The 22,127-nt window shown below is 42.0% G+C and overlaps 2 protein-coding genes across 2 annotated transcripts; one reads left to right on the forward strand and one right to left on the reverse strand.

The window, feature by feature from the left end:
* Positions 1-444: 444 nt before the first annotated feature.
* LOC147214407 (tetraspanin-2-like) lies at positions 445-11,955 on the forward strand. Its single transcript, XM_086141743.1, has 8 exons — positions 445-711; positions 5,877-5,979; positions 8,820-8,917; positions 9,022-9,096; positions 9,199-9,282; positions 9,396-9,452; positions 9,531-9,614; positions 9,700-11,955. Exons 1-8 carry the CDS (start codon positions 481-483, stop codon positions 9,763-9,765), a joined length of 798 nt encoding a protein of 265 aa, XP_085997869.1. The 5' UTR covers positions 445-480; the 3' UTR covers positions 9,766-11,955.
* A 1,715-nt stretch (positions 11,956-13,670) lies between these two features.
* LOC147214408 (mitochondrial glutamate carrier 1-like) lies at positions 13,671-17,229 on the reverse strand. The gene is made up of 9 exons (XM_086141777.1): positions 17,114-17,229; positions 16,590-16,715; positions 15,429-15,484; positions 15,113-15,203; positions 14,919-15,037; positions 14,602-14,797; positions 14,380-14,537; positions 14,215-14,290; positions 13,671-14,125 (listed from the first exon to the last, which is right to left on the reverse strand). The coding sequence occupies exons 1-9, from the start codon at positions 17,134-17,136 to the stop codon at positions 13,966-13,968; spliced, it is 1,005 nt and encodes a 334-aa protein (XP_085997903.1). The 5' UTR covers positions 17,137-17,229; the 3' UTR covers positions 13,671-13,965.
* Between the last annotated feature and the right edge of the window lie 4,898 nt (positions 17,230-22,127).

Here is a 22,127-nt window from a genome sequence, read left to right on the forward strand (position 1 = left end):
TGCATTATCTCTAAAACAACAGCCAAGGCGCAAACTCCATGTGGGGACAGCACCACCTCCACAGCAACCCCCACTCTAACGCTTTTGAAAGAAACTGCAACGTTGCTTTCTTTTGAATCCTGTTTCCCCCCCAGGCACATTTCGCTCACTGATCAAGGTTCATTTAAAACCAGCTCCCACTGACCATCCGAGGGCCGACCATTCAGATTCCTGAGTTAGAACTGAGCAGCCACAAGTGTTTTCAGTCCGACTAGACATCTCTGTCAAGGACAAGCAGCAGACATTGTGTGTGTGTGTGTGTGTGTGCGTGTGTGTTCCTTCCACTCCCCCCACTAGTGTAGTCTCGCCCCCCACCCACCTTCCCCGCACCCCCTGCCTGCAGCCCCGCCTTTGCATTATTGAAATGGGCGGTCTGGAAAGAGTCTAAGCGGGTCCTGCGGTGGTTTGTGTGTGTGTGTGTTCACGCGCATATGCGTGTATATGAGAGAGAGAGAGCGAGAGAGAGAGAGAGAGATTCTTGATGCACAAGTGTTTTTGTCCTGCGTGGACCGTTATTGTCAAAGTGCGCGGAGCCCACACAGCCGCCAGGCCGATTTGCAGGGGGACAAAAGACACAAAAATACGCTGATCCATCCCGCCGAAATGGGAAAAGTGGAAGGAGGAATGAAATGTGTGAAGTATCTTTTGTTTGTGTTCAACTTCATATTCTGGGTAAGTGCACGCACACACACGGTGATGATGGAAGTTAGTTGAACAAGTGCAGCGGCGCCTGGTTTTAAACCCACTTTACGCGCAGCACTTTTCGTACCCACGTGTATTTTTTTCCCGTGCAACCGGACCGGTTGTGTTGTTTACATATTCCACGCTCTTTATTTTGTGCTTTTTTTAGTTGTTGTTTTTTTTTTCTTCATTTTTATTTATTTATTTTTTTACCCTGCGTGGCACAGAAAAGGTACAGCCAGCAGAGAATCCTGGTTTTGGTTCACCGGGCTCAAATCAGATTTTCCACAGAAGGAAAAAAAAGAAAAAAATCCACCCCCCCTTCCCCCGGTGATGTGTGTTTTTGAAAGAGAGAGAGAGAGAGAAAGACTGAATGAAAAGACAGAGAGACATTGAAAGCAGCATGGAAAGGAAAGTCACTCGCTGGCTCGCACATTGCTTCATTGAGAAACGGCTCAGGGCTGATTGATAAACTACAGTTAATCCCCCCCCACACACACACACACACACACACCTTCCCCCTCAGCCTTGTTTTTTTAGCACCAGAAGGAGGGAGAACCAGTTATTGTCAGGTGTGCGTGAAAGGTGTGTGTGTGCTCCTCATCAAGTCCCTCCTGTTCAAGTCCATTCAGCATTTATACATTGAGTTTCAAGATCACACCAACCAGGCCTCCCGGTGGATGTGTGTGAGTGTACGCAGGGGCTTATGTTATTTATGCGCCACCGGTTCACACTCCTCAGAGGGGAAGTTCCTTTGTGTGTGAGAGAGAGGGAGAGATTTTCCAGCGAGCATCTGCGGAGTGGATCAGCCACTGAGTGGAGTGTGAATGGATCCATTGTGACAGCGGGACAATGGCATAACTTCAGTCTGCTGCTCCGGCCTGGATATGCGGCAGAGCCTGCTTGAGCCTGAAATGCAGTGGCACCACTGAGTTGTTCTATCTCCCCATAGAACTTAATCCCACATCCTGGGTGGGTGTGGCGGCCGCTGCAAACCCAGTTGACACGTCCGAGACTGGATTCAAGAGACGGAGGTGAAGCCGATGCAGAGATAGAGACAGGGGACAGATCGCTGCTCGGTAAACAAGGGAGAAGGTCCATTGAGAGGAGAGCCGAGTCTCTCACTGTGATAGGAGTGGGGAGGGGGGGTCAATGGGAGATTGTAAGGGATATTCATGTACTTGTTCACATGGCAAAAGAGGGTCAGCTGCTGTGAACTTGACCCAGATAGAGATAGAAAAGAGATCAGTGTGAGGATGACGGGATTTTGTGTGTGTGTGTGGGTGTGTGCTTTCAGTGTGTGTGACACGTCATAACAGCAGAGGGACACCTATTTAAGCAGGTCCATTTGTCGAATGAGCTGCGACGCCCGTCCACTCGTGATCCCCGTAAACTGATTCCCTCCAACCCCATCTCTGTTGCTGTTGGAGTGAGACATGATGCTGAGGGTGTTTGGGATGAAAGAGGTCAAAGGAGGGGTGGATTAGATTCCCTTCAAATCCCCTCATGAGCTCTTTGGACAGTAAATAGCGGAAACGTAGGGCACACAGTGACACCAAACAGATGGATGGAAATTTTGTTTTTCAGTCTCGCTACACACATATTCGATCAAAGTGCGGCTCCGTGTTCAGTGAATGTGTTCAACTTTGTGTCACAGCACAGCTCCGGTGAACACAATGCAGGCCTCGCCTCTTGTATACAGTGAAAGAGCCTCCAGCAGACCATCAATACTTTGCTGGGATGTCTGGGTTTTGTTGGTAGAACTGCGGCGCAGTGACTGCCCTTATTCAGGCACAAAAATAAGTGGCAAGTGGGAATGTGTACATGTGTCAGTATTTTCATGAAAATGTTCTTCAATGTCCAAATTCAAAGATTTACCCTGCGTTAAAGTGTAATGTTTATTTGCAAATCTGTTCGGAAACAATGGAGATGTTTCTTTTTCCTTATCCTATACACACTAGGTCCATGAAGTATAAGACCAAATGATGAGGCGAACAACAATATTTTATAGGAAAGATTCTCAATGTCAATTTAAAGAAATAAAAATCAGAGCAAATTAAGAGTTTGAATTAAAACTATCTCAAGCTTCACACCAGATGTGATTCAAACCAGAAATATTTTTAACTGCACAGATGTCTTCTCTTTCCAATTCAAATATTCAGTCATATACCGTTGCGCGACGGATGTTGATGTCTGTCGTCCCACACTCTACAATGGGATTCCACCGCCCATAATTATCCCCCTCCTATTTACATTTTACCCCTGCCCATCGGTTTTAATGTGCACCTTCATCTGTTCTTGAAAAATACACCAACTGGTTAGACTCAGCTTCATCAGTTGTTGCCACTTGTTTTAGAGGAAGGTGTTTATAGTTGGTTTGTTCTCACTTACCCATTTTTGTTTTTAACTCACAGAGGAATCCCATCTTTACAAAAATAGCATATGAGCAAAAAAAGTGGCTAATGCCCATGACCACAACGCTGTGTCACTTTAGCCAGTGCTCTCATGGAAATTCCCCCTCACAAGAAAACACCATTTAACTGTACTGTTAAAAGGTTGGCTTTACGCTATAAAAGATTTGACACAGACATTTCCATCGGCTCCTAGAAATAACCCGAGATACAAACCACCCCCAGAGATGTCGGGCAGAAATAGGACACAGATAAACCCTCACATCCCCACATCCATCTGTGTCTCAGTGACATGTAAGCTAAAGTTAAACTTTTTTAGTATTCTGTGGCTTCTGGCGAAGGGAAAAAAAAAATGGGAGGCGGAGCTCCTTTTTAAAATACAATTTTCCACGGCTCGGATATTTTTTTTTCTGTTTTGATCCCCTTTTTATTGTGTTTGTAAGTTTCCCTCCCATTGTGTGCCCAAGTGCATAGTCACATAGACACAGAGGGTCTTTGTCCTTCGGGTAAGGTTTGAAGGGAAGGCGTGAGATGAGGTTGGGGTAAAGCAAGGGGATACACGGAGATAAGTCAGGGGGCGGGGTGGATAGATTTAGAAAGGAAGACAGGGAGGAGGGTGGGGTGTGTCTATTGTCAACAAGGGGTGATGAAGGCAGCATTGAGGATTAAAGAAGGGGGGGTTTAAGAGGGTAAATGGGTTGATGGTACCTTTGAGACTGTTGGCCCTGGTAGCTGAGGATGTGCTTAGCATGTGTGCGTGCAGAGTTCAGGGGTTGGGTGTAGTCTTCCAATTCTCGAATGAGACCGTCCATATCCATTTATTGACCCACTTTCAGATAGGTTTTTTTTAATGGATCCATAATAGCAACGAGGCTGGATAGAACTCTTCTAGCGTGCAGCCATCTGTGCAACATCTTCCATGTGATGCAGAACACAATCAGGCCAGCATCACTTTACACCGTTAAATACACCTAAAGCTCCTTTTTTGGACAAATCCAGCAAGGTGTAGTCATTTAGTTGATCGACAGCCTTTATTTTCACTCAGCTTCATCACTGTGGACATAATCCCGAAACGTCGAGAGCACAGGTTCCCCATACAATTTGGGGAAGAAGCCGATTTTTCACCAAACGCTTAATGACCGAGTAAATAGCTCTTACGTGATCGTCTCCATACAATATAAACCATAGAGTAGAATGTAAGAGACATAACGGAAGACAGATACAGGAGATAAAGTTTTAAAAGGTGAAATAATGGGAGCTGCAGAGGTGGAAACCATTCTAAAGAGGAGGTTGCCAAGTTACAGATGGACTGTACTGCTTCCTCTGGCAGCAGTGCATGTTTTCTCGAAATAAATACACCCCAACAAAGCTTGACGACGTATTATCAGGCTCACACAAATAGCAGTGTGCTGAAATTCAAGGATCTAGGCCACAGAGAGACCATGTGACAAGCACCGCTAAGTACCCTTTCGACAAATAATAGTATGTGTCAGCGCTCTAAACCTGCACGTAAACACTGTTTTTAACCCGATGGCAGAGGGTACGGATGATTCTCAGCGGGGGGCGCGGACTCAGTGATGCCTGAAACCTCTCAGTATTGATCCGCCAGTACATCACCCACTCTCTCTGTCCTTGAGGGCATTCTAGAAAAAAAAAGATTATATTTCAAGGTCTCTCGACCACTTAAAGAATAGTTTCTTGCTGTATTGAGGGTTTGAAGCAAGATCATTGCAGGGATCACGATTTTGTTCAATGTATACTGGTGGTGGTTTAGATGAGGGAAAGTATGAGCAGCATGTAACCACATTTCCAAACAAACTGGACGGCCTGTTCAAGCTCAAGGTGCCATACTGCTGCCCACAGCCAAGCGGGTCATTTTCTCCCCACCGGGAAGCCAGAGCTTGCTAAGAGGTGTTTTATATAACTTCGACTGGAATATATTTGTCTTTGACACTGAGCGCGCTGATTCACTCCTAATGCAGACAGATATCCAGACCAATTGTTGTGACAAAAAATATTCAATTTTTCAAAACCAGCCATTAGTGAATTACACTTCAGTTGCCATAGTGTCGAGGGTGGAGGGCGGATTGGAAACTCCATGTCACCGTTCGTTTTGTTTTGTTGGAAAATCCTAATTAGACCAAGGGAAAGAAGAAGAAAAAACCTCAGAAGGCCGTAAACATTAACCTGTTTATTAGTTAATAAATGTACATATTTTAATTCATTTATTTATACGCATTTTAGAAATTCTATAAGATTTGCTAAGGATATAGAATACCATAAAGGTAGAAAAAATACCTCTATGAAATGTACATTGTTTGATCAACTTTAAACCCAATGCTGTGTGATGCACACACACGCTCCATTTTTTTAGTCTTCTTTTTCCTTTCTCCTCTTCCTTTCAGGGGTTTCCACAGACAGTCATCTGCCTCCATCTCAACCTCTCCTCTGTATCCTCTTCTCTCACACCAACTAACTTCATGTCCTCTTTCACTCCATCCATAAGTCTCCTCTCTAGTCTTCCGCTGGCAGTTCCAGCCTCAGCATCTTTCTACCCAGATCTTCACTATCCCTCCTCTGTATATGTCCAAACCATCTATGCTCCGTTAAATATAGGCAGGAAGTGATTCAAATAGTTTCTATGTATTTATTAATTTTAAAGCCGACATGCTTTCTCGAAATATTGTCAAAGATAAAAATGTCCGAATCGTATTCAATTTCTTTATGTTCTTTATTTCACTGCAGCTGATGGGATCCTTTGTTCTGGCAGTGGGACTGTGGCTACGCTTCGACCCGGAAACGGTGTCCCTGCTCAACGGTGAAAAAGCTCCGGACACCTTCTTCATCGGTGAGAATCTCAGGGCGCCTTGTTTATTTGTACCCTCAGAAAAATCCTCAATTTTTTGACAGTCAAATCGTAGGACATTGGGATGTAATTGCAACCTCAGTTCGAAAACCCAATGTAAATTATGAGATCGCTTATGGACTTATTTAATGTCGCAGCCACTTCAGTGCACAGCCGTTAAGGTCTCACAGTCTTCAATGTCTGCCAGGGAAAGAGCATCATTCTACAGTGACGTGCTCAGCTATGAAAACATGTGGAGAAGTAATGTATCGTTGAATCCCTGTGTTCCTGGCATAGTGCTTAAACCAAAACCGCATGTTCCTTGTTTATTCTTAAAATCTGAGAAAGGCTTGTAATGTTTTGATTATCATGGTTTAGTGCAACACCCTTTGCCTCTGAATAGACGTCTGTCTACGTCAGGTGGTACATTCCTACCACAGGCTTGCATCCATACACACACACAAATACACGCTTTCAGCACTAAAAGTCCCACTCATATATTATAAGACTTTGGACTATAAGAAGAAATAGTGTCCACGATTGTGCGATGGCACTTGATTTACTTTCAGGTACATTAATGTGGGAGCAACACACAGTATATGACATCTCTACCAGCACTTATTTCATAAAAATAATTAGGCGCTCTGCAGATTCTACATAATTTCTGTTAATATTTTATAGTGAGTAAATGTGAGTGTAAAATGTGAATCAGGACATGTTCGACATGAATGTTATTTCTTCATTGGAACTTATGAAGTGGTCATCTTAAAGGCAGCTTTTACGTAGCTTCAGTTAAACAATTAAGAATTTAAGAACAATCAAGTTTTAGCAGTTGATATCTTTTAAAACAAGTTTGTCTTGCTAAATGATGTAAACGTACTTATATGAGTTTATTCTCTGTTGTAACTGACTTTATTCTTGCTTCTCAAATTCTGCTTTGTTTCATAAATTATTCCCGAAAACCGAGAACAAAATGAATATTAAAAGAATCACTGAAAGCCAGACAACTGTGAATCAAAGAAAGATGAAAAAGAATATTATTTCTGCTGTCTGATCAATAAAATGATAGTACATACTGCTATTTTATTATCCTTTTTCTACTGTTGAAGAGAATGGAACAGAATTGACTTTTAATCCAAGTCTGTGTCTATATGCCAAATTACTTGTGTAGGAGCGAGCGTGGACTGTTGAATATTCTTTGTTTTTCTGGAGTTAAGGCGTCCAGAAGAAGGACAAGAAAGAGGGTCTTGTACCAAGCAGAATGCTGCAGAAAGACTGATAGCGCTTCTGGTTCAGTGCCTGTTCTGAGGCTCTTCCCTGGTATATGTGTAAACAGAAGAGAATAAGACAAACAGCTGAAGCGAGGAATTGAATTGTCACTGATATTTGTGCATTCCATCCATTTCTTTGGGCTGACTAAGAATTGAAGAAGAGGCGTCTTGGATGTGGAAGTCAATTTTCACCAATGGTCAGTGGATAGAAACAGCCAGTCCCGGTCATAATTTATGATGAAGACTGCCAGTAAGCGAGGCAATGGGGGTTGGTGTTGCCCAAACTACCTAAGCAGCCATTGCAGCAGTTTCTCTATTTGGTAAATTTCCTGATTGTCAAACCGGAGATGAAGTAATTGATAGTAATGTTGATGTCATTTCTTGTCATAATATAAAACCGGCTCAAATTGTAAACGCCATAAAAGCAGTTAAGGTTAACTTGTGATTGACACGCCATAAATAATATATGTACTGTGTAGACAGTATATTTACAACAATGAATCTTGAATGCAATGCAATTTTTTTTCAAAAATATATATTTTAAACAGTCTGTTTCCTGCAGATGGTTTTGTGTATCGGCAGATCGGAGTTGTTGCATGATTGGGGATGTTTGCCCGCGTTACGTCCCCCGAGTGCTCGGTGCTACACATGGCTCTGACAGTGAGGGTGCTATCCCTGCAGGCAGAGCTGAGAGCACTCAGCAGTTGTTGTGCTGTGTTCCCATGGCATCAAGTCCACACAGAACATTTATTTTCAATGAACTCTGCGTTGAGTACGAACTAAAATGATGATGACCTCAGAATAAGAGTAAGGGAAAATCAGTGCTCGATTCAGCCGTAATCAAGGGGAGAGAGAGCATCTCTCTGTTTGTGAATATAGCTATTCATCTTACTCGGTAAATCAAGCAGGAGACCAAACACTTTCTGATCAGCACAATGAGCAATGTACGTATCACAATTATTATATTAATGTATATCATCTCTTTTTCCGACCTGAGCCCACGTTACCCAGGGGCTGGAGCATGTACTTTCAAGCATTCTCTGCAGAGATGTCACTTAGCAACGTAGCCCATCTCTACAAGAGGAGAATGGCAGAGCCAATCTGGTGTTAAGTTCCTCCCTAAAGAACCATAATGTACTTTTCCTAATGAGAGTGGTTAAGGGAGGATCTGGGCATCGCGGGGGCATAAATTCCCTAAGTAATCCTCTCCAAAATCAGGCTCTTTCTCGAGAGCGTGTATCTTTGAAGACTATTGAAAAACAAGTCCCCGCATATTGTTGTGATGCCATTTATTTGGCTTTCTCAGAAATCTTGAATTCTAGACATTAGTCTGAGCTGCAGCTGTCTGTCAAGACCGTGTATGTTTCAGTTGCACATTTTTAGCTCCACGCTGCCTCCCACTGGTGCCCTACTGAATGAAAATGGGCAGATAAGCTTCTCAGGAGAGGGGCTGAGGATACGTCTGGGCCAGTCGCTGATGTAGTTTCATGAACGAAATGTCTCATACTTTGGGTTCAAGCTTTTGCGCCTCTGCAGTGAAGCGATAAATATTGCTGTAACCTGTTCTTCCAGGGGTGTACATCCTCATAGGGGCCGGGAGTCTGGTGATGTTGGTCGGTTTCTTCGGATGCTGTGGGGCTGTTCGAGAATCTCAGTGCCTGCTGGGTTCAGTAAGTAGAAATCTACTCAAGTACTTTATTCCACTTATATCCTCCTCACACAAATGGCTATTTATTGTCATCTCTGATTTTTTTTTTTTTTTTTTTTTTTTCAGTTCTTTGCTTGTCTGTTGATAATCTTCGGAGCAGAGGTGGCAGCGGGGGTCTTTGGATTCTTAAATAAAGACAAGGTACATTTAGCATTTTGCCGCTGGAGTTATAATTCAATGATTTATTTTTGTTTTTCATGCGCCGTGTGATACATGCCCTCTCACATTTCCTCTCTCATGAAGATAATCGAGGATGTTCAGAACTTCTATGCGACGACCTACAATGAAAATAACAACAACACATTGATCACCTCATACCAGAAAATAGTGAGTCAAACATAATAACAAAAACAATTCTTTTTGTCCTCCTTCACTTGAAATATCCTAAGAAAGCTTGCATCGGCACTTCAGTTACAAAACATTTTCTCTTATTCTTGCAGCTCAACTGTTGTGGGACTCTAGCGAGCCCTTGTCCTGACCCCGAACCAGGTAGCAAGGTGAGACAGAAATTCATTTTTGCGCTTCTCATCCTGACCCGGTTCACTTGTTCATTTGCTCTCCTCGTTCCCCTGCAGGACTGCGAGACAGGCATTAAGGATTTCTTTAACAGTAAACTCTACATCATCGGGTACGTTGGCATCGGTATTGCAGGAGTCATGGTAAGTCAAAATGAGGGACGATTTAAAAGCGATCGCTGACTGAGGCGGGAACGTTTTTGTTAAAAGTCGTCTTTTCTCCCGCCAGATCATTGGTATGATTTTCAGTATGGTGCTCTGCTGTGCCATACGAAACAGCAGAGAAGTCATCTAAGGTGCCCTTCACCCCTCCTGTGCTCTGCCTCAAGCCAGAAAGATGATGCAACACTCGGACCAGATTTCAACGAATGCCCGTCATCTGCCAAGAGACCCAGGAAGTAGATCATGTTTAAAGAAATGTACCCTTCTGTCCTCATCTCTTTCTCTGTTTTCATGTTATTTATTGTCCAGTTATAAGAACACTAGAGTCACATCTCCAGAGGGAACAGTGTCCCCCCCCCTATCACGGCCATTTGCTACGTATTAGGATGTTTAACACACATACCTTCAAAGTTGTGTCAGTTTTTTTTTTTCGCACTGCCTTGACAGTGACCCCCACGGCTGTGGGAAAGCTTGGTCTGTTGTGAAATCAGCTAAGTTTCTGTGCTTATAGCTGAGCACAGGAATGTTTTGGTATGGCAGTTCACAGTCTCACGCAGATAATCTGGCATCCTGTTGTGTATCAGTGTTGGTGTCAGCAGGGAGAACGGCTTATGAATGCGCCCTGACGCTACTTAGATGGTTAAAACTCATGTTCTGTGAAATCCCCAGTAAACAAATAGTGCTCTGAGAAACAGGAGGCTCGGTTTTGGTAAATTTCTTCAAACAAAATCTATGATTTGGGTTTTTAAGCAGCTTTTGACAGGTTCACATTATTCCCTACTATTTCTGTTGTTTATGCCATTCTGATTGACATGGACCAAGAAAAACGATCTGTAGTTTCCTGTGTTTTGTACTGGCGTGAGAACGGCATCTATGCTACTGTTTAAGTCGCAGAGCATATTCCTTTGTCATTTTTAACATTTTTTTTTTTTTTACAAACTTTTACTGGAGTGAGAAACACTTCAACAGGATCACAGCTGATGACATTTTTATACGATACATGTATATTGGACTAAAAAAGTGCCTGGATTTTCAGCATTTTGAAATGCTCAAACTGAATAAGAATTGTTTTTGAAACAGACGCACACTGAACCTCAGACCTAATTCTTTCTTTGAAAGCTGTTTGCTTGTGCCCCGGTGACATCCACATTTTCCTTTGTATGGGTGTTCTCTTATGTAAGACAGGATTACCGAGTGTCTGTTGACTGCCTGTCAGGAACCAAAACATGTGGACATGTTTGCAGACTAAACATATTCTAGCTTGTTAAATGAAAAATAACTATAATAGCTGTCTGGCCTATGATGTCTTCTTGTATTTTTCTCTACCATTCTGCCCTAAAACAACATTGCCCACAAAAAAAGGCCTGTAACCTCATATTCTAATTGTCACCCTCAGCGGAAGAAGCCGAGACAGCCTGGCTAAACTTTGAAACAATACAAAGTTGATTATTTTCGGGTCTATTCTTACTTTTAAACACTCCAGTGTGTAAATACGTGTGGTTTTGTGGTTGTACATTATTCTTGGTTGATTTCATCATCATTATTTAACAAGCTATGTAGATAGAAGATGTAGTAGCTGTACAGTGTTATAGTCATGTCTATGTTAGTTGAAGTCAATCCACAGCCAAAAAAAAAAAAAAAAGCTTCTCAATGTGCCTTTCTTTGATCACAAGCTATTTTTAAGTACAGGCTGTCTGGACATAGCAGAAGAAAGTAGCAAATTGTACATATGTTTCGAGTTGGACTGCAAATTGACGATACCACGCACGCATTTGATTAGTACCACACATGGTTTAGTCTACCTACCATATTCCTGTGTGTATTTGACGTAACTCGTTGAACTGTGATTCCACGACCGAGAGTTTGATTGGTAAACGCAAATACTTCCTCAACAAACCCCAAAGGAATTTCATGATTACTGACTAAATCCAAATGGTAAACCAATAGGGAGCAGAAGTACTGGTCAATATTGTTCGACCATTTTTTTTTTTTTTACATTGCAGTGTCATTTGTTACAACAAGGGCTTACTTACCACTTCAGGGTGTTTTGACACCGATAGTGTTTACTCAACAACCGAGTAACTAGATTGTCACTTAAAAGGCTCCGGCAGCTGGAATAGGATGAACGTTGTGTCCACCGCTACTCAGTCAGCGAAGCTGTCCCACAGTTATTTGATGAGATGTTTTGTGCCGTTCTAAAAACACTGTGTACATTGTTGAGCCTTTCATAGCTGATTGTGTTTTAATTTATTTTAATACCATTCCACGCTTCTCAGGAAGATACAGTAGCTGTTTAAAGTTTAAATAAATCCTTTATAGTTTTGCTTTGTGTCCCGTTTGTTGTTTTTGCTCATAGGTTTAAACCATTACATTACATTACATAACATTACATTACATTTGGCAGACGCTTTTATCCAAAGCGACTTACAATAGAGGACATAAGGACTGCAAATAACACTTGCAAATGTAATTTGACCTATGACAAATTCTGCACTGTCTACATATAGCATGTGTGTGGGTAGTGTGTGTGTCTGTGTGCGTGCGAGCGTGCATGCGTGTGTATGTATGTATAATGTCTTTGAGATCAAAATTGTAATCGGACCCCTACCTTCAATTTTATATATGTGTGTGTGTGTGTGTGTGTGTGTGTGTGTGTGTTATATATAATTTAATGCTTGGGTCCAATTGCTATTTGATTAATCTCAAATACATTCACACCCATTGGGAAAATGACCCATGCAGCCATTTTATTTGAGTCTCTTAAGTGCAAAAAGAAAAGCATTTGCCATTGAATTTCTGTATATTGCCACGTCGGAGGACTATATTTTAGCTTTGCTTGCAATTGAGAAGGTATCCAGGTTTAGCACAGAGACTCACGTCAAAGTTTCATATTTCTGCATTTGAGCTGTATAGACAGCTGGATATTTGGTTGCAGGGGACAGTTATGCCGGTGATGCCGCTCAGGCTCTGTGAGTAGTCAGGGTAAGGTTACCCCTCAGTGCAGCATGAGCACTTCTAGTGCCACATGGTATCCACACCAGTTACCTTCTGAGTAGAGTGGGGTGACAAGTTGCAACAGAAAAAGTTTTACTCCCTGACAGCGATTTGTTTCCACTTTTCACTGAGATCTACCTTTGTGTATTGACTACAGTTAATGTCAAGTTAGTCACACGTGCAGCACAAATCACACAAGTAAACACTGCATTTGCAAACATTTATTCAGAATTTATAAATCTGTATTTACATGATTAATTCTATAATGAATTAAAAAGTGTTATCAAAAATTCAGCTTATCCTCAGTTGATTGAAACACTTTCACAAGGTTGAAAGTTCACTCAATTTATGTCTCTTGCAATATGAGAAATCTGAAAAATATATATTGGACATATATTTACATTGTTAAAAGCACTTTGCTCCTGTCAAGAGGGAACCACCTGGCATAGCACTCTGCTGCTTCTAAATGCCTATGCTCATTACACATCACATTAAAATGGACTCATGAGAAATGGGATGACTACCAGACCAGTCATAGACAACCAGCTCTCAACAAGGGTATAAGTGTGGTCAAGTTGGACTTGGTCCCAAAAGCAGAGCGAAGTCCCTTAGTTAAACTCCTGTTCGGGGTTATTTGACTGATTAAAAAACAATTGCAGAGTTTTATCTGAAGTCAGCGACATTGTTTATTGGGATCTTTATCTCCACTCTGCATTATACATAATGCAGAGTTGTGTTTGCTGCGGTAATGATCATTTTGAAAATCAGTGGTAAGTAAAGAACCTAAACTTAAAGTTCACATTTCTCTAATAAACATCTGAAGAGTCTATAAAAAGAATGAAAGTTCCCGGATTGTGACAAACCGCTGGTGACCACAACGGCTTTTAGAACAGCAGCGTTTTCCCAGACTTTTTTTAATCCTCCCAATAAAAAATAACTGAGGAAACTTCCAAAAAATAGTAATGTACAAATAAAATATATACATATAGACAGAGTGTCTACAGTAGAGTATTACATAGAGTCATTTACCACTGGGTTGGGCCATTCAAAGCAAAGTTTTTATTTTTTGTCCTCATTTTTGGAGAATGCAAATAAGCTACTCTAATGCTCATCTATGAAGATTTCTTTCCCTCATGATCTTAAATACAGGGCAGCCATGCTCAGGGCATAATTTGAAAACCATTTTGAAATAAAAAGGCATCTCCTTGGTCCCTTAAGCGTTTTACTCTGAAAACCTTTTACAATTCATAGGTACATTGTAATAGAGCTGGGCCCACAATGCCCAGGCATAGCTGCCTGTAATTTAATACAGCGACAGGAAAACTGGGAAACAGATTGTTTAGGCAGAGTAGATGTTGTACGGGGTGTATCCCAGCAGGAACTCTCCAACTCCTACAAAGTACACAACCTGGGCAATGCCAAAGAGGGGAGCAATGACCAGCGCCCGGCAACTTGCCCCCTTAAGAAAAGCTCCGGGACCCTCTTTCTTCAGGATCTTTCTACAGGTGGGAGAAACAGCTAAGAATTAGCACCGCCCTGGTCACTTCGCATCATTCCCTTTAAGAAGAACAACATTTGGGATATTTACCTGATACAGTCCACCACGCCATTATACGTTTCTTCATTAGCTCCTTTTTTTAACGATTGTAGCCTTGTCTTGACCACTACACCAGACATGGAAATGGTTTGGCTGAATCAGGTCAGTTAAAACAACTCATGCAAACAAAAGTGGAAATTCAAATGATCTACTGACCGTCACAAGGACTCACTGCCACAGCAGCGACTGATCCGGCCAAACACCCAGACACGAATGACCAATAGAAGGGCACTGCTGGGTTGTCTGGTGAATGCTGACCAAGTTGATGCAAATGAGCAAAGAGGGGGAAGTAGACCACAGAGAATGGAATATCCCTGTAAAGAAAACAATCAGTTGTATTCTTCCAATTTTACAATTCAGACCAATTCCTCATCTCACCTCATCAATGTGGCCCCGAGACCCCGATAAAGCCCCGTGATCCCTTTGGTTTTCAGCAGTTCTCTGGTGATCTGTGTGGCCGACACCCGGAGGACTTGAGGCGCCTGACCGGTGTTGTAGGAACGGCTGAGAACGGCATTGGCTCCGCCAATTTTTAGAGTTGTCACCATGCAAGGCATCACCCGCTGCTGGGCCGCTGGCACATCAAAAGACAGATTGTGAATCTGCTTCGACAAAGAATTAATTGTATTTTTCGCGAGGGGTAATCTATTCAGAATTAACTGGAAAGTATTGTGTATAATTGTACAAAACCTTACCGAGCCTGCCAGCATCTTGAAGCTGGATCTTCAGCATTTCCATGGGTGTTGTGACAATGACCTGGCACATTCCCGCACAGCATCCTGCCAACATCTCCTTAAATACTGTTAACCTGCAACTAAATGTGCAAAGTTAAAAATCTAACCTCTGTGATGTCCAGAAAGGTTCAGTCTTTTTCACATCCGGTACCTACCCATCCTTGCTCAATTGATGGCGGAAGAAGTCGTTTGCAGCGAGTTTAATGGCCTTCTCTGGTGTCACCAGGGTTAGATTCACGGCAGCACCTACAGTAACAAGAACATTATACAAGCTATACATGAGATATTGAATGAAAATTCCAAGTTCTAGTTGTCAAATAAGTAGGAAAAGCAATGTGCGGCTAAGAATGGTCTCCACTGAAAGCTGTGCTTCAAATAGAAATGTTCTAAATGAAATACAAATGCATTGAAACATTGTACTGCGCATGACTATTTTACCCATCCCAGAAAGACCAATGTGATGAGTCTTACCTCTGTACATGCCAAAATAGCCTTCAGATTTTACAGTCTTTATTAGGCAATCCATCCTAGAAAAAAGGAAATTACTTTGGAATTAACATGCTCAAACACATTTCAGATATACAGATCAAGTACAATGCTGTTTATGTCTTTACAGATCACAAAGTTTGCATTCTGTTTTAACAACAGTGATAGCGGAGTTCTATTTCTATCATGGCTAACACTTAAATCCCTGTATTTTAGGAAAAGGCCTATGATTATGTTCAAATGCTGGCCAAATCTGGTCTTTAACCTAAACGGGAAAGGAACCACTGTTTTTCATTTCATTCTTTCATTCTTTCATTTCATTTTCGATTCATTCTGATCCCAAGCCTAACCATGACATTGATGATGAGCCCAGAGGAGCCCTCCTCTGTGTCTGTGAGACACCAAAGACATGAAAAAAGTCCCTCTGACTATTACTAGATTATCCATTGTCCACTGCGCTCTCGTTTGACTCCAGCTTATTTCCCTGTTGGCTTGTTCTTCTTAAACTGCTGTGTGTCCTTCCATTAAAGTCTCTCAGGCTTCTGATATATCATTTTAATAGTCAGGTTCAGAATACTATGAACACAATTCCTGCACAAAACCATTTAGCGGCTAACAAAATTGGATCAAATACAGCATATCGCACTCGAGTAGATTGTTTTATAGACTGCAAACCTACATACTTAAATTCAAGTAAAAGTGATAGAAGTAATATAAGGGGGAGCAGCCACTGTAGCACCAGTGGTTTCTGGGGTCTGCACGCTATTGAAAACATCCAACTCTGTTGTTCATACAAGCATGACTGTGAAACATTACATCCAGAGAATAAAAACAGTGCCCTCCCATGAAGAGCAGTTCAGTCAGAGAGAAGCTGTAATATTATGCTCTACTTTTACAAAGTGGATTGTGTATCCACAAAAACCAAGATGGTCCAAGATTTATACATAATACATATATAAAACAATATATCACTGTGCTGGGAGTGTAGGCTAGTACGTTCAGGAATTTGCTAAATCAATCTATATTTGAATTAAATTTAGGACACGATTTTCTGAATATACAAATCAAAAGGAGGAGGATGTTTTGGCAACGCATACTAGGGTCAGAGACCCATCAGCCATTGATTTTTTTTTGTGTGGTTCTTACATGTTCCTGTAGAGTTGCTGCCCGCTGCGCTGGTTCTGCAGCCGTGTCTTGGCCAGGTCGATGGGGAACACACAGGTGACCCCTACCATGCCTGCAATCCCCCCATTAATCAGTTTGGCGGGAAGGCTGTGTGCAAAACCAGTCAGAGAGGCCACTTAACCATCATTCCTATTTAAAACTTTCAAAAGATAAGGAAGGGTATGGTCTGGGGTTTGGGGTTTTCTTTTGTGCCAGGAGTCCTGACAACAGGACTAAACCATAAGGTGTATCTACAGGTATTGTGGCAATCCAAGAAAAAAAAAAAAAACGTAAACAAAACAACCCAAACACATGCAGAATGATTAGAGCTTTCGATGCTTGTCATTTTTGCAACTTGACTTTTTCAAGCTAATCACATCTGCCACCCGCGATATTGTAATTTCAATAATTACAACGGTCGAACCTGTCATTTAAAGTTCAAATCATAAAACGTGTCAGATTGAAGGGTTTGTTGCGGGGTCCTGAGTTGATGAGCAGGTTCATACCTAATCGGATGTTGCTGAGCCATGGTTCTCGGTTGTTTTGATGCAAAAGATGGAAGGCCAACGGAGGGAGAGCAGGCTGGGAGACACTGAGCAAGGCAAAAGTAGAAACAAGCTCGGGGTTGTATATATAGGCAAGTTTAGCCCTGCCATTCCTGGCATATATTCAACACACAACACCCTCCACCCCCTGCATTGCAGGCCAAGTAATGAAGCCGGTGCACTTCATCAGCCAATGGAAATCAAGCCACAATCCAAACAGCTCAGAATATACCTTACAACTGTCTTGCGTTATTGCAAAGCTGTTTTTAGCTACAGGACACATAATGGTTTTCTCCTATTTAAAAGAGAAAGTAAAACTCTAGAGAGTAGAAGTTGGATTACATGACATTGAGGGAAAAAACACCAAAATACTAGAATGATTTCAATGACAGCTACATATCTATTAGTTCATTTTACACCAATTCAGTGCATTCAACCAATTTTATTGACAATTTTATGACACAAACGTGACTAAAATGCAGCGGTCAGGGTTTTTCTTGGGCCAACAAAACTTCATTTGAAGCACCCTTGTGGTCACAACAGGTTTTGCAGTCAACGGCTGCTGAAAATGGGTCCATCCATGATGTGAACTCTCACCCGGAAGCAGAAAGCAGAGGCCTAATTCCAGACAGGAGAGGTTTTCTTGCCTGCTCTCCCTCACACAAACCGAATGAATAAATGAAGAACGCAGGAGGGCGCTGCAGGAGCCAGGAGGCGTCTCTTAACTTCACCTGCTCACCAGGCGGACCATCAGACCTCCTGGGGAAAGAAAGAGGGAAAGGCTGGGTGAGTGTGATCGAGCATTTGCCTGCACTTGTTGAAAGTTAAGCCGTTGGAACAAGTGAGTGCATTTGACTCTGTTGCAGGAGGCTCTATGATAAATCACAGCACTAATGCATATTTATTTTCTGCATCTGATGAAACGGAAATATGAATAAATCATTCATACGAACAGGATCTTTCCTCCAGCAAACTCCATTAGAGGATAAATAACTAGGCCTTTTCTGGGGGAGGAACACTGGTACACAAATGATGAACATTCATAGCAAAGTACATTTTCTTTCTATATTATACAATCACAGTTTATGCGAGGATTGAAAAATAAATGGGAGAAAAATATAAAATAAGTAAAAAGAAAAAAATGTTTGTCATGGTTTTATAGTGGAAAAATTACCATATAGAAATCCTTGTAGTCCCGTTTACTTCTTCTCTTGCTGTAAACATCTGAATATGTTTGGGCTCTTTTTAAATTACTGCTATGAAATATCACACTTGAGGTCATTTGCACTAAGACAATATTTGTGACCTGAAGGTTTCAAGTTTCAGCATATTGATTTTGTGGATCATGGGATCGGATTGGAGCAGATTGGAAAGTCTCTTTGGAGCTCTTGAGTGATGTTTCAGAATGCATTCGTAACCCTGAAGAAAAACTGTTTGACTCGAAGGGAGAATTGGCAAAAACAGCTAACGACTCATAATACATAATCAACTCGTCGTGCAGTTTGTTTAGTATACGAGTGAAATATCTAAAGTGGAATTATCATCACACGGATAGGTTTCCAGGGAGCCCGACCTCGGTACAACAATAGCAGATGGTGGCACTTGGCAGGCTCAGTCATATCCCTTGATTTATGTCTTCAGAATACACACATTGTTACGCCAGTTTGTATTTTAACACAAGATTGGGCATGCAGAAAAAGCAGTTTGCGCAGTTGAATTTGCCACAAACATCCGATTCACAACGGATTCTGGTTGCTGTCGCAGGAGATCTGAAAGATTTAACAAATAAACAATTGATAAACAAAGTCAACGATGCGACAATACAATTTCTTTGTGACATCAGTGAAACCAAATACACTCCGAAAATGCAAAGTTGAGCTTGTCCTCCGCTGTGAAGTACTTTGGCCACTAGATGGCAGACAAAAACAATAAGGCCTAATGTTCATGTGGCTCCATGATGTCACTGTTAACTTTGAGCTGAACAGACCCAAAAGGAATTCAATGACCAAAAGCCAAGGATCAGCGGGATGGTCGTAAATAAATGGAAACAAATTTGGGACTCACGGTATTTTTGTTTGCCGTGTGAAAGAATCCAGGCTGAGCAGCTCGAAATCCTCCCAACCTTTGCGAGCGTCAAACTGCGGGGTTAGTGTAAGTGAATATCCAGGTTCAGTAGTGATATCAGATGTGTGCAGAACAAGATTTACTTGCCATTAAATGAGCATTATAGAAAGAATGGGCATTAATCTTGTTTTATGGTGGACTCACATAGTTTCCAAAGAATGATAGCGGAGCATCGGCATCGCCGTGGTGTCAGCATTCTCTTCACTGAATCTGCATATGGTGTCATTTCTGACTTTCTTACACACCTACCCTCCATGAAACGAAGCAAAAACAAGTGCTATTAACTACAAGCACACGGTGAAATAATACCATCTCGCATCTGTCTTTTTGCATTTTAAAACCCGGACTCGTCTTGGAAGAGACACATTTCCGAAGCTCGTTTTGGCTGACCTTGGGAGACCTAAGGAGGAAGACAGAATAGTTTGACCCAAATCATTATCTGCGTCCTTGAAGGCACGGTTGTATTAATAACCCTAGGAATCTGGAGACCACCTCTCGCTACTCCTCCTTTCTCACACCCGCCTCTCCATTGTGTTATCCCTGTCCTAGTGAGGATTTTTCCTCCTCCTTCCTCTTTTTTTTGGTTTTTGTGCACCTTCACTTTCACTCACAAAGACCCCGGAGGCCCCCACAGGACCTTAAAATCAATCTCACAGTGCTTAAAATAATCAACCCAGTTGAGGAAGAGGGCTTACCGGTAACATTCGCCATAGCTCATGTTCCCTTTACTTCATTCCCCACCTACTAGTAAGGTGAAATACAGAATTAATTCACTTTCACTTTCCCTCATTCGTTTGAGTTCCATTTTTGAAATTTATTTTTTAATATATGAAGGGGTATTCATTTATTTTTCTTCTGTCCAGTTTGTGTTAACTCGGTAAGGTTTAATTTTCCTCCATCCATTTTAAAAAAAATGCAATTCAGTGATTGTTCTTTGATATGCGTTTTTTTTACTTGCCTGTTCCCTCGTTTGCTCACTCATGCATGGTACTCATAGTTCATACATAATTCATCTGTTCATCTCGTCTGCTCAAATATCTTGCGTGCGTATGTGATGCGAGATGAGTCACCTTTGTGTGTGCGGAAAAACTGTATTTATTAAAAAGAGAGGGAAATAAAGGTTATTTGCACTCTGTAATTGGTGACCCTTATCCTAGTAAGTTGTGACCCCCAGACAGCTGAAGTAATATCATCGATCCCCGAAGATAAGAATAGAACCTTCGAGCTGGCCTATGGCCGGCGCCGACGCTTTCTCCTCGCTAGTTTAGGCAATTAAGGATAGCGTTCACGTGGAAGCATCTAACCGAGGATCTTCAAACAATCCTTACCCCCGTCTGCTACAACCTTTAACTAATGAGTTCTTCTGCCTAAGCTGCCACTAAGTGGAGGAATGGGGGGTAGGTGGGGGGGGGGGGGGGGGGAGAGGCTGTGGCGCGACCTGGTCTAATCAAAAAGAAATATAATGAAAAACAATCCGTCACGGTTGCTAACCTTTTTGTGTTTTTCTTTTTCCATACTTTCATACCTGCAGATTTTTTTTTTTTTTTTTGGGGGGGGGGTTGCCATTGATTTTCGAAGGTATGCATCTTTGCCTGGACTCGCTGCTCAAGCCAAGAAGGCATTACCTGCTCTACATTACAGCTCAAATATAGCTGTGCCAATTACAGCCAGTCTCTTCTGCTACATTAAGCATGTGTTGGAAATCAGCCTATAACACCGCGTTTTGTATTTCTCGATAGTGGACGGTGACGGTTTGTACCTAATCACTGGGCAAAATCAGCTGGAACTTAGGTGAGCTACAACCTTAATTGGATTGTGCTGAACAGAAGCGCATGACGTTTAGATTGCTGAACTGTCAGTGAATTACCATGGCTCTTGCTCTGTTGTGGTTAAAAAAAAAAAAAAAAGTTGTTTACCAAAGATAAATAGAATAAATAATCAGTCTGTTTTGCCTTTTGCTTAGACCTCTCTTTTCCCTCGGTCACTCCATCCATTCTTCAGCGGAGCTGTCAGAGGAGGAGTAAATAATTACCACCTGCGTGACCCATACTGGGCTCCAGCCCAAAATGGAAGGCCTGTGGAGAGAAACGAAAAGGCAAGAAGCAGAGAAGAGCCGTGAGAGGAGAAAAACTAAAAGATGGCTAGGAAAAGAGGGAGAAGCCGCAGCAGGATGAAGAAAAATATTACAGTTTGTGAAATGAGGGATGGCGATGGGTGACAAAGCAGAGGGGGCGCGCAGGATGGCAGAGGGGGAGCGAGGGAGGGTTCGCTTCCGACAAAAGGAAGTGGGAAACCATCCAGTAAAACACATGGTGAGTGTGTGTGTGTGTGTGTGTGTGTGTGTGTGTGTGTGTGTGTGTGTGTGTGTGTGTGTGTGTGTGTGTGTGTGTGTGTGTGTGTGTGTGTGTGTGTGTGTGTGAAATCCTCCACACATTTCAGCAACAAAGTGGTAAGAGAGTACGAGTACAAGGAAGGGATGGTCACAGCCCTAATAGCATTATATTATTTGATGCCAAATATGAAATTTATGCAATAAGGGAGATTGCAGGCTGTTAGGGATTTAATTCTAAATTAAGCTCGTAGGGGTAAATGTGCATGTAAATCCATGTACCGAGGCATTAATATATGTATGCTCAACAATTAAAAGCATTTAAACCGGAGTGTCAAGACAGCTGAGAGGGTGCCAACAGAGCATTAACGCTCACACACAAAGCAGTGTGTTTCGGCGAAGATACACATAATGATCAAAAAGCATTTATTTGTTTTTAAGCTCTATTCAGGCCGGTAAGGTTACGTGTGTAATATCTGTACATACAGTTTGTATCTGAATCCATGCACGCAGCTTCTGTCA

The sequence above is a fragment of the Fistularia commersonii genome, chromosome 34 (assembly GCF_037954325.1).
Source record: "Fistularia commersonii isolate RoL2024-O1a breed Wild chromosome 34, RoL_Fcom_v1.0, whole genome shotgun sequence".
Lineage (NCBI taxonomy): Eukaryota > Metazoa > Chordata > Actinopteri > Syngnathiformes > Fistulariidae > Fistularia > Fistularia commersonii.